At 43.4% G+C, this 13,530-nt stretch overlaps 1 protein-coding gene across 2 annotated transcripts in view; it reads right to left on the reverse strand.

The window, feature by feature from the left end:
* The window catches only part of LOC133416854 (steroid hormone receptor ERR2-like), a 56,603-nt gene that overhangs the window by 23,647 nt on the left and 19,426 nt on the right, over nucleotides 1-13,530 (reverse strand). For both annotated transcript variants that reach the window (XM_061704117.1, XM_061704116.1), the window contains exons 2-3: nucleotides 8,544-8,701; nucleotides 2,276-2,811 (exon numbers count right to left, since the gene is read on the reverse strand). In XM_061704117.1, the coding sequence (XP_061560101.1) occupies nucleotides 2,276-2,325 (50 nt within the window). In that variant the 5' untranslated portion in view covers nucleotides 2,326-2,811; nucleotides 8,544-8,701. The remainder of the gene's footprint in view (nucleotides 1-2,275; nucleotides 2,812-8,543; nucleotides 8,702-13,530) is intronic.

A 13,530-nucleotide genomic window follows, 5' to 3' on the forward strand; every position in this document is an offset into this window, starting at 1 on the left:
GCCACTAAAATTAGAAGCCAGCACGTGTGTTGCATCACTCTGCTTGTGTGTTTGCGTCCTTTTGCACGTACGTGTGCGTTTGCGACCGCGTGTCCCTTTGGGAGGAGAGATGAAACAGATGCTATGATCCATAAATTGGGATTGGGAAGGCAGAATTGCTGCATGTCCAAACTCCCTGCGTTTTTTTTAGAAGACCCAAAATGTATATTAAAAAGAACAAAAATGGTCTGTCGTTAAAAAACTGAATGAAAACTGCCATGTCCTTATCTTTATGTGTGTTATGTAAAAAATAAACAAAAACATGTATTTCAAGAAGAAAAAAAACATCAACATTGTCTACAAAGAAACCCCCAAAATAAAATAAAATAAAATCTCACGAATGACCGGATGCATACGGATAAAAAACATCTTGCGAGTTTTTAGAACACATATATATCTGTTGATTACTGGAAATCACAAAAATAAAATAAAATAAACAAATTTAAAAAAAAGAAATGAGGTGACATGTAAAAAAACATGTTGAGAGTTTAAAAGTGTTGATACGGAAATACTTATTTATTTGAAGTCTTTCGCTGCCGTCGACGGCTGTTGATTTCTAATATCCATGTTAATAAGGACGACTGCCAGGAATTATGAAATTAGCACACGCTGATAAAAATGTCAAATTACTTTACGTCCTAAAAATCCAACGATATCTTGTCGTAACTAACTAACTTACACCGTTTTGCAGTTTATTCTGTGCAGACTGAAAAACGTTTGTGTCGGTCACGTGATTGTGTTGTCATTTTCAGGCTCGTGACTTGTTCATGGGAAAGCTACGTTTTCAGATGACTTGTTGTTCCCGTTGTGTCTTTAGCGAGCATACGACAAATAGACATTTTGAATCTTGGATCTTGAATCTTATCAACTCCGAGCCCAGTTTTCTGCACCTGCGCAATAAAAGTGAATTGTTCTCAATTATGTTACGAACTCTCAGCGGTCACACCATTAGGGACGCCACTCACATCCAATGCAAAAGCGCAAAGGATCAGAAAGCTCAATTTTTAGGTGTTAAGTTCATATTTGTCATATAGTTTCATCAGGCAACAGCTTATGTGATCCAATTTTTCCTCACATACACTTGAACACATCATCAACACAGACAGCCGGTGTCTATGGAAAAAGATGAATAATAATACAAATACAGTCGTGCATTAGGACGACATAAGACGTTAAGCCCCCGAATGAAGCATTTATCAGATAACGCACGATTACCCACCGGAGTTTAGGCATGCATCTTCAATGTTTAAATTGGGGGGAAATGGAAATAAAAATGTTTAAATCTGGCCCAAAATCAATCTGAAAAAAAATGCAATTATTCGGACAGGAGGATTTCTTCCCCCCCCCCCCAAATGTTATTGTTGTAGAATTCTTTTTATATCACTACTCGGTTCAAGCAAATTGTGGAATAATGCATCAACTTGAGTCGACATTGCAGTGGTTTTGTTTCTGGCGTTGGGCATGCTGCCAGCAAAGCGGCGGGCGGGTGGCAGCGCTCCGTCCCATCCGGAGCTCAACAGGAGGACCGTCCCGCCGCGGCGCACGCCTTCGGCCGACCAAACGCCGATGTCGGCATCGAAGCTCATTCGAAGTCCTTTCCGGATTTCCCAACCTCTTCCGCGCCTGTCCGAATAGTCACTCACGTTGACGTCAACTATAAGCATTTACTTTTATCTCCTGCTTTTGCACTGCAGACGCAATCTGCATTCCGCTGCCTTGTGACATGTAAATATTGAATAAGAAGCGTTAAAAGTCATGTTAAAACGGTTTCCTCACAAAAGATTTACAAAAAATGTTGGACCCTTTTGTTATATTAAATTTCAAAGGATAAAAATACAAACTTTTTGGCTATTCGACACAAAATGAAAAATTTGCTACTTTGGATCTGTGAGAGGTAAAGAGCACAATTGCAAAAAGTATTGATTGATTGGAGTTAATTATGACTTTTAAGCCATGTTTATTGAGACTTTTTCATTGTTTTGAAGAATGTTGGGTCATTAAACATCAGGAACAATATTGTTTGTAGCAACAGGATGTTCAAAAAACACAACCAGGACCTTGTAATGTACTTTTTTTTCTGCAGTAATCTGGATCCCGATGCAGAGCGGCACAGCGGCAGGCGGCCTGCGGCCTTTTTCATCGCTGCCGTTTCGTCTCGCACTCGCACAAGAATTTAGAACTTCGAACTAAGCCGCGGATTTCGATCCCCGGAATGAGAGAGTCGAGATGCACCTACTGGTTATGATAGCAGAGCGGGTCGGGGATGCGCACGTCGGAAACCTCCATCAGCCCACGTTAAGCATTCCTGATGTTGCAGCAGCAGAAGAAGGAGGAGGAGCAGGAGGAGGAGGAGAGTAAAAAAAGAAAAGGAAACAAAGCAAGAAAAAAGCAGGAGGGAAGCGAAGGGTGCAAGCTGGAGATCACTTCCCAAGTGTCCGCATCATCTCGCACACGTCAGGTGCTCCCGGGTCTTCCCTCCCGTCCCCCCGACAAACTCCTGCAAGCTGCTCGGGAGGGACAAGAAGAAGAGGAAGAACGCGAGAAGCGAGGGATGAAGAGGCAGACGGATGAAGCGATGCAGCTTCAGCAGACGGAGAGAAAGGGAGAGCGAGAGAGAGAGAGAGAGAGAGAGAGAGAGAGGAAGTCTCCATTGAAGGCGCCAGGGTGCTTTAAGAGCGCCGGGGCACAGATGGGGCGGCTGCTATTGGTTGGCGCCGGAGGGGGCCGTCCTCAGGCTGGCCAATCAGGGAAGAGCGGGCGGTGGACGCAGACCTACAAAAGGATGGAAAGTTGTTTTGTTATTTTTTCATTCCTGTGCAATTTTCCTTTGCTTTAAAACACGCAGAAAGCCTTTTTGTTATGTTCTTTGGATACAAATATCCAGTTGACATCCAATCAAGCGCAAGCACAATGGCGCCTTGAGATACGAGGTCTGGCCGGCGCTTTGACTTGCGAGCGAGCGGAAACTCCAGATACGACCGCTGTACGTGCACGGTGAGCTCAACTCAGATGAAGTTTTACTGTCAAACTAAACGGAAAACCGAAAGAATCACGCGTGCCGGCGCCTATCCCAGCCATCTTCGGGCGAGAGGCGGGGTACACCCCGAACCGGTCGCCAGCCAATCGCAGGGCACATAGAAACAAACAAGCATTCGCACTCACATTCACACCTACGGGCAATTTAGAGTCTTCAACTAACGCATGTTTTGGGGATGCGGGAGGAAAGCGGAGTGCCCGGAGAAAAGCCACGCAGGCACGGGGAGAATATGCAAACTCCACACAGGCGGGGCCGGGGATCGAACCCGCAACCTCAGAACTGTGAGGCGGATGTGCTAACTGGTCGTCCACTGTGCCTAATTCTTTACATTCTATAGAAATATGTCAAAAGTGTATTCTATGTTTTATAACATACAATATTTTTTATAACATCCAATGTTTGTCTTAAAACACATTCCAAACATCTTTGCTGTTTTTTTGGGCGAACCGGAACAGATTGATGACATTTTCATTTGCATTCATTCAAAATGACGAAAGATGATTTACGATTGTCACCAAATGCGCTGAATAACATTTGAACATACGTACAATAGTACTTTGACTTAGGAGTGCCATTTTCCAGTTACGAGCCGTCGCTCGGTGGTTTTTGCTCGGGAACAGTCCTTCAAAAAGATGCAAAGTGTGCTTGCTTCGAGCTGGTTATTGCCACTCCCACTTGAAGTTTATTGCAAAACTAAATACAAAACAGGGAAGTACCCATTGTGTATCTAACCAAGCCACAATATTTTGTGGTATGAAAGGCTGCTCACTTTCTGCTAACACACGCTGCGAAACGCGAGCGATTCGAGCAGGAATATCACAGTTGTTAAAAACCTTTTAACAGCAGATATTTCGACACAAACAGTGCCGACAAAGAGAATAAAACTACTCCCAGGCATATATTCTTTATCCTCCGCGAAGAACGACTTACGGCAACTTAGTTGAGACGGTCTTCCTGTTTCATCCTCAAGTCTCCGTGTGTTATATGCATGTAATTACACAGTACAATACTGGAGAGTACGAATCGCCAGATGTTGTGATTATCGGAAAATAGTTCTTTGTTTGATTTACCAAAAATTCCCCAATAAGCAGCATTTTTTTGCTGTGTTACTTGAGTAGACAGAAGTGCAGAATACAAGTTCTTGTGCTTTGAATCCAAGTTTGGAGGTTTATAAGTCACAAAAACAAACAAAAAAAAAAAAAAAAAAAAAAAACTTTCCAAGAAATTCATTTTCCCATTTCGCCGGTACGGTCTGCTCGAGTTGGAGCCGAATGGGTGAAGTGACCCAGCGGATCCGGAGGATGGCGCTGCGGTGAACAAAAAAGCTTGCCGTTTGTGGCAATTGGCAGCAACTTTGCAATACCGCCCTCTAGAGGACCGGAGTGGAAAAGAAGTGGAGGGACACAGACGACTGAAAGACCCGTGTGTGCGTGTCTGTGTGTGTGTGTGTGTGTGTGTGTGTTCACATTAGCTGTTTACGCTAGCGAGCGAGAGGCACGTCCGCCGCCGAGCGGACAGTTTACGGCGCTTTACGGGCTCAGCGCCAGCTTACGCCCGGCTAAAGTGTTCCCGTTGCGCTTTCATGGCATCCGGCTTTTCTTTTGTAGCAACGGCAGCTGCTTCCCACACCGTCCCACCAATCGCTACGCGAAGTACGAAGAGCCGGGGCGGGGTGGGCTGGGGGTTGATTTAGACAGCAGCAGAATCCATTTTTTTCTTCTGTTTTAATGCACTTCTTGCATAACAGTAAAGACATAAACCCCTTCATAAAAATCATGTCGCACAATTTGTGTTCCCCAAAGAACTTTGCGGATACAAGTGCATCAATGATCCTAACTACTCAGAAAATCATTATACAATCGCGATAACAGTAAAGATATGCAATCGTTCCCACACTTTTACAAATTCATACATATTCATTCATATCTCCGAAATAGCGACATTTATTTGGCCGTCTGCTATTGTGTGAATCCAAAATGGCTGCCTCATCACAGATCCCTCTGGTGTATTGCAACAACACCACGAGGCTCCCTCCGGCGGCTGTAACGGGAAAGACGGCTTGAGCAACATCCATCGAGCCGTCCATTTTCTGAGCCGCTTCTCCTCATCCCAGCTAACATCGGGCAGGAGGCGGGGCGCACCCCGAACCGGTTGCCAGCCAATCGCAGGGCACATACAAACAAACGACCATTCACACTCACAGTCACACCTACGGGCAATTCAGAGTCATCAATGAACCGGAGAAAAGCCACGCAGGCGGGGCCGGGGATTGAACCCCGGACCACAGAACTGTGAGGCAGACGCTCTAACCAGTCGGTCACCGTGCCGCCGGCTTGAGTAACAAAGAAGCAAAAAAAGAAACTCTTTGGACGCGAAGATGAATTTGTGATCGTTTCCATGGAAAAGAGGAGAAAAATATAAATGTTATTAGCGTCTTCACAAAACGTAAAAATGCAAATCATCAAACTTCATCTGGGACACCGAACGGAAAAGACATTTTGGCATTCAAACTTGTTTGAGGATTATTTTTTTTTAAGAAACAAATATTAGCATTTGAAAGATAACAACTGCCAATAATTCAAATATTCATGAGTAAAATGAATTCCTTATCAAAAGGAAATTCAGTGGGGCATGTCTTCACTGTTATTGATGAAATTGTGTGAAAATGAAGATTTTACAACTCAAATATTTTTCTTAACACAAATATCATGTCGAAAAGAAAAGATGAAAACTCTCCAATCATTTATGAATTTATTTGAATAACTGATAGCATCTTGTAGCCTCCTCCCCTCAAACCCCGACCCACTTCATCAACCCCCCGATCAATACAAAAGCCATCACGCGCTCGTTACCGATCGCAGCCCACGAGCCTCGGGGACAGAGCAACCCTTGACCCCCACCCCACCCACGAGAACCCAGAAGAAAGAAAAAAAAAAGCGGGGGGCCGATTAATAAACGGCGCGCTGCATTCAATGAAATTCCTGATCAATATTTTGGCATGAATGTACTTCGTGTCCGGCGGAGGGAGACGCTGGCCATTCTGCTGATCTGATTAAGACATCCAGACATAATCAATAGCGGGGATATGTTGATATTTCTAATGAGACGCACAGAAAAGAAGAAAAAAAACGCACAAATACGATTGATGATTGGAGCGGAAACGTAAAGATGTGTGGAAGACGGCGACGCTCATTTGGTGGAAGTCTTTTTGACCTCGCCGCTTTCTGAGGCGGTCGCCGGCTTTCCTCGCACGGTGGGCTTCGCGGCATCCGACAGCAAATCTATTGAGCCCGTCGCCGCTAATCCGGCTATCACGCTAGCGCCAAAGCGACAAACACTAATCCAATCGTTACGTCTGTATTTAAGCAAAACTGATTTTCAGCCCTAAGCAGCTCACCGGCCTGCTCGGATTTGGGAACACCGCGTACAAATCCACATTTCAAATGTGTCTTTTTTGGGCGCCAATTGCTCCATCGCAGTCTTAATGTCGAAAAAAAGGCAGCGATCATTAGCGGTCGATGAATTTTCATCTGATGCATTGTTGTACTGTCCCACAGGATGCACAGTGCGCTGAAATTCATAAGCATGCTGTTTGGTTTTTTGTTTTACATTGCGGCTGATTTTATGGACCACCCGCCTAATTTAATAGTAAGATAAAGATTATGCGGTGACTCTCAGCTTCATTCTGAGGGATAAAAACATTTTAGAATATGGATACGTACAGTATGAACAGAGCATTCGTCGCCGTAGAACGTGCGTGTCGCAATCGTGGCGTGAATGACGAACGTCGTGTAAAAAAGTCGAGCCGTGCGGCGTGTCAACGTCGCTCACGGCGTGTTTCTTTGTTGCATATCTGGACGTAAATGATTATTTGCCATCAAAAGCCCTTTTTTTTTTGGTTTTTCTAGTTTGAGGTGTCACAAAATCCAAATATATTCATGTCAAAGTCATTGTTCTGCTTGACAAAGAGTTGGTTTTCTCCGCTTCTTGGCCAGAACGCTGTGACTTTGGTGAATCCAAATTGTCCGTGTTCTGCTGCTGATGACTAAAGAACAGAATATATATTGATAATATATATTTCACACATCAGAAATTGGGCTACAAACATGTTAGCTCAGTGCAGCGCGAGGCCAATCAAGGGCACTAAAAGTGGGCTGATCAATATGTCGGCCACAGCCAAAGTGTGCGAATTATTTGAAAGGGCACGACGATATCGTCGTTTCCAGAGAGGCCCGCCGGTAGTCAAGAATGATTTGACGCACATACAGTGTATCAGAAATACATCACCGCAGTGCAGAGGAGCAATGAAGCTGTCACGTGGCGCCGCACTCTAACGCCACATGGAAAATATGGCAGGAAAAATTGACATTGATTTATAATGTAATTCCTTATTTTCAGTTTTATTATAGTTTTGGGATTTGATTTGATTTCATAATTTGTACTTCTATATTTTACATTCAATCCTAAAATGCCTACCGTGACTATGTATTTTTTTATTTTGTGAGCTTATATAAAATTTTATTTCAGAATTTATTAACATTTAATTTGAAGAGCACACAGTGTTCTCAAAATCTGCTTCAATGGGACTATGATTTTATTAGAATTTTCAAATGTTTGTGATTTAGTTTTTTTGTGATTTAATTAAATTTTATTTTCTGTTTTAACACGGTTCATTGTTGGCACCCCACTATATTTCTGAGAGACTGCTTTTCTTGTTTTTTTACAGAACACTGTGGTAGCCTTGAGATATGACTTTAATTTGCGCCACGACCACGCTCACAGGTCAAAACATCTGAAATCATTAATTCCCATTGAAATGAATGGAAATACAATTAATCCATTCCGGCTTCCCCCCAAAAAATAAAATGTTTTTAATCTGAAGAATAGCAGTCTATAATATTGTTCTTCATAAAAACCATGCAGTAATTACATTATTAAACAAAATTTAAAAAAACATAGTGCTGCTCCTTCTGGCGTGTGTGCCTTGGCCACCTGGGGGCAGTATAATACAAACATACGGATGGATGTTCATGCCAAATTCAAAATGGTGAAAATACCAAGAAGCAGTTTTTTTTTTTTTCCTAACCTATCTCCCGTTATTGGCTGAAAAACTCACCTATTGTGTTACTTGTGCTCTTTCTGAAATGCAGGAAGAAGCCACAAGATGGCGCCAAAGCCCTGTCTCAGTAGGAAAGCAGCACGGTTGGTTTTTGAAACGAAATGAAACAGTTTTGGGATCATAGTTTGGGGTATACTCGCAGGTGAAACTATTAAGACAATATAGGCATTTATTAACATTTTCGGTCGCGCGTGTCAACTACTCAGGGCTCGGTCCAAATATAAAAAAAATAAATAAATAAAATCAAGCACCTCGTCCGCAACTTAATTGTGAAACAGCTGCTTCACATCATCCGAATTCTCATGTGCGCCGCCCGCATCACTCGGGCGATGTCGTTGACGGAGTCACCTCGAAACGGAAAGCGCGCTGGCGTCATCGCCGTCCGTCTCTCCGAGGCCGATCGATCCGTTCTTGTCTTGTTCCTCCCGAGCGTCAGCGCTTTGCGACGTGCGCGACAAGTCTGCTGATCCCACGGCGAGCGTCGCCGGCAACAGGTGCATCGGCACCTCAAATACAAGGAAAAAAACATTTTTATATACAAGAATTGTAAGGCTGTTCGATATGGCCTCAAATTTAAAAAATGCCCAACTCTTCAAAAAGGAAATACATTCCTCAATATGGACCGCAAGGCTCTATAACCTTTAATATTGATTTCAATCTTTAAGTTCATGCTCTCGGGAGAAATAACCAAATCCCCCACAACGCAAACAAAAATAAAAAAGATAAATAAATAAATTCATTGTCATGTCATATTTTTATTTTTTTTTATAAGCAAAGGGTAAATGACTTAAGTCAGAAATAAATCCTCTATTCAATTTTAACTGATTTCCCCCCTCCTTAAAATCAGAGAAAATAATTCAAATCTGCGGAACGATTTTTGTGAGAAAAATCCCACTGTCCATTTTTATCTATTTGAAATCAATAAAATGTATTTTTTTCCCCAGTCTTAACCTGCATGAAGGAGTAGCCACAAATTGGACTCAAATAAGATGACAGGTGCCGTAACTTCAGAATATGATTCGAGCAAAATTAAAAGGTCCTCCAGTAAGTTTTTAGTGATAAAAACTACTCATATACTGAGTAACCCTTGATTTATTTGTATAATTGATGCATGAACGTCAAATAGACCAAAATCTAGAATAGGAATGTGCAAATTCTGATATTGCCCAACAATATCATTTTATCTAAAACAACAAGAAACTAAACCTTTATAAAATAACCTAAAGAAGGCAAATACTCCCACTCTAAATGGCCTTAAATGAACTTTCTTTGTTTCCACTCATGAACGCACACAATAAGCATAGATTACACGGTCCTTGTTTTCTGTGGATTACACATAAATTAGCTGTTTTGAACATTTTGCTTCTGTGAGAAAAAAAAAAGTCGCTTGAGTTGTTGGAGAAGTTGCAAAGTACCAAATAGCGACTGAATCAGTACGTTGGCCACACCGACTGTGTTTTTGGACGCTAGCTCATCTCTGTTGCATCCACGTAGTTTGTGTGAAGAGAAAATAACAGACCTCGCAGGCATATATTCTCTATCCTCGACAAAAAAAAACGACTAATATTACAGCAGCTTAGTGAGCCACTTCAAGGAGTTGGGGAACCGATTCTTCTTCGTTTGTGTCGGTAGGACTATATTGTACTGCCACCTGGTGGCCGAGTCGCACACAACTGAAGGAGCCACAATCAATTCATCACGATGCACAAACGGCACCACTGTGCTCAAATGAACAAGTGCAAAGTTGTATCAGCGAAGTGTGTGAAGTGTGAGGGTGAAGATAAAAGTAGGCTGTGTGAATTCTCGTCGGGCGGGCGGGCGCACACCTCGAGCCCGCGGGCTACCAGGAGCTCTTCAATGATCAGCTTGACTCGCGGGGAGCGCTCAACTTAAGTACAAAACTTTCTCCGTTTCCCGCGACTTAGCGAGCGTCTGATCGGGAAAACGGTCGTCTCATCTCGTCCCGATCCCGCCATGAAAGACGGCAAAAAGCGAACCGCGCGGCATCCTGGGTGACGGCACGTTTCTCTTTCGAGCACATCAATGAGACGTCAGTTCGCAAACTCTACAGAAGAAAATGATAAGTACAGTGGAACCTCTCAAGTCGGATGCAATTCCTTCTGTTCGTTCCAATGTTTTTTTTAATTTTTTTTGTTTGAGAATAAATTGCTTCGTGCCTTCCAGATGAATGACTGAAATGTCTCTAGTTGTGTCAAATTGAGTAAAATGTGACTTCAAATTCTCGGTACTTGCTGTACATGTGTTTATTGCCAACTAATCTTGTGCTAAGCAGCTCGTTCAGAGACTTGGGTACTTGTTTCAATGACCTAACCTTAACCAAAACCCTAACCTTAACCTTACCTTACCTAACCCTGCCCTTGGTCAACCCAACAACCTAACTCTACTTTACCTTACTCAACCTACAGTATCCTTGACCTAACCTTAAATTAACCTTAACCTGACTCAACTTCACCTAAACTAACCTAACCCTACCCCAGCCAACCTAACATTACTTATCCTTTCCAAACATAACGGATCCTTAGTTGACTCTACCTTGTCCAACTACACTAACCCATGTCTTTCCCAATTTAAACTTACCTCGGTGAACAGAAAAAGGCAAATAAGAAGCCAGAAACCTCTTACCATACATAACTTGACCTTACCTAACTGAACAGACCAAAAGCTAACCTTACTGTCCTGTTTCCTGACATAACTGTACCGTACGTTACATAACCTCACCTCACCTTATCTAACATTATTATACTACCTAACCAAACTTTACCAAATTGAAACTCTTCTTACGTACAATGTTGTACCTAACTGTGCTTGATCTAACCATAACTAATCTTACCTTACCTTACGACACGCTACCTTCCCGTCCCTATTTAACCTTAACCTAATTTAACATAGGCTACCTCTACGTTACCTAACCGTAGCTTACCATACCTAGCTCTTACATGACCTTTACTAACATTACCATAATGTATCCCTTCCTTTCCTAACTTAATGCAACCCAACAATAACTTCACCTAATCTAAACTAGTCTTTATCTCACTTAACCAGAAATGACTCATGGTAACAAAATGTAACCAATGCTTACCTCACCGAACCCTAACCAACTCGATCTAACGTAACTTTACCTTACCTTACCTTAACAGTTAAAAAAAATGCGTTAGTCCTTCAGATGCTGACTGAGATCATGTGACCCGTGCAGGAATGTGGTTGGGCCCCTGAGTTTTTCATTGTTTTGCTATAATTCAACTTCAGAGGTGCCAGTATTTGTTTGTTGACGTTTGTTTGTTTGTTTGTTTGTTATTTGAATGTTTTTAATGTATCAACCTTGTCATGGCGGACGCAATTGCAGCCTGAATCAAAGTATGAGATTTCGACGTGTCATTGTCCAAAATATCGGTGTCTATGGATCCGATCGCCTTTGCCAACCAGAGCATGGCGAGGTGGGTTGGGGGGTGGGGGTCACCCCTGTTGGCGTATCGCAAGCACAGCAGTCACATTGCTCCGTCATGCGCGCAGACTGCTTACAAGAAGCGCCGGGAAGCTTTCATATTTCACACTCAGCGTTTTTGGCCAGGATCCTTTTGGCAGCCTTTAAGAATATCGCCGCCTTAATAAGCGGATAAAAATAAACGGGTGGCGCGAGGGGCTATATCGGGCCGCCGTAATCTTGTATTCCGAAGCGTTGTCGCAGCTAAACGTCTGGCTTTGGCTCCATTCAATGAGATTAAAGCTCCTCCCCGGTTGATTCCCAAAGACCATTTGCGCTATTTTTAAACGGTAGCGGGAGTGTTCGGAGCCAAGACTATCTGGGAAGGACAGTGAAATGGATTAAAAGGCGCCGGTGTAAATGACATTACGGGACTGCTTGGAGGAACACCTTCGGTCTCCGGCCCGTTGAGCCAATTAGGTCAGCAGATTCCAAAACCGGGCAGAGGCTACACTGTGCCACTTTTCACCATTTCCAGCTTGATTTGGGAGTCGTGAAGAAAAATGTGGATGTTTCCTAATTACCGTCTCTTCTCGCCATTTGAGTCATTATTGCACTTCCAATTCCAGAAGGCAAATGGAAGCGCCTCATCCGTTTCTCACGAACTCCGAAGAAGCTGAGCTAACATTTAGATGGACGACGCTCTACAAAACGGTCCCTGTCATCCACGCTCATTCTGGGCAGAAAACGAGCTTCCAAAACCAGTTTGCATGCGGCGTTGGAGCGGCCCGCTCACATCCTTTTTCATGGTTACCCCTCAAAGTGTTCAACATTGCGACACTTGGGCAAAATAGCTCGGCCAATTAGCGTCGCCCATCTGTTTAGGAAACCTGCTTCTTGATCCCGACTTATTTGCACTCATTCCACAGTAGGAGCTCATTTTAGTTCACACCAGCCCGGAATTTTGCCTCAAAATGTCACCTTTAAAGCAAAATGACCAATTTCCTGTTCAACTTCAGGCTTGGGTCCTTGAGACTTTTTCGTGCGTCCTGATATGTTAGACATGTCCACCAAATTCCGCATTGATTGGTGAAATGCATGTTTTTTTCCCCCTCATTTCCTGAGAGATTTTGGGGGTTCTGTAAGTTTGAAGAAATTAGCACGTGACACCAATTTAGCAGATCAATACAAAATACACAATACCAGCCTCATATCATAACAGGACGCATGAAAAACGCATGCCTGGAGTTGGACAAGAGGTTCGCCATTTTGGGCACGCACTTTGACCAAGTCCCAAATGAGCCGCATTGGATCTCATTTCACTTAAGGGACCCAAAAATGATTTATTGACTCCAAATAATGTATCTTTGTTCAACTATCTATGCCAGTGACTTATAGTGACAAAAAGAACAAGGGACTGCTCCTCCACTAGATGGCAGAAGGTACATAGTCAAGATGTGTGGCTCCATTTTTGTGCCATTTTCGGTTGCTAATGTGCCGTGAGAAATGCTGAGGATGACACCATATACAGCAGCACTGTACTGCGTGCTTTTATACAGTACAATATTATCCATCCATCCATTTTCTGGGCCACTTCTCCTCACGTGGGTCGCGGGCGTGCTGGCGCCTACCCCGGCTGTCTTTGGGCGCGAGGCGGGGTACGCCCTGAACCGGTCGCCAGCCAATCGCAGGGCGCATAGAAACAACCATTGGCACTCACATTCACACCTACGGGCAACTTAGAGTCTTCAATTAACCTCGCATGCATGTTTTGGGGATGTGGGAGGAAAGCGGAGTACCCGGTGAAAAGCCACGCAGGCACAGAGAGAACATGCAAACTCCACACAGGCGGGGCCGGGATTTGAACGCGGGTCCTCAGAACTGTGAGGCAGA

The sequence above is a fragment of the Phycodurus eques genome, chromosome 18 (assembly GCF_024500275.1).
Source record: "Phycodurus eques isolate BA_2022a chromosome 18, UOR_Pequ_1.1, whole genome shotgun sequence".
Taxonomy (NCBI): domain Eukaryota; kingdom Metazoa; phylum Chordata; class Actinopteri; order Syngnathiformes; family Syngnathidae; genus Phycodurus; species Phycodurus eques.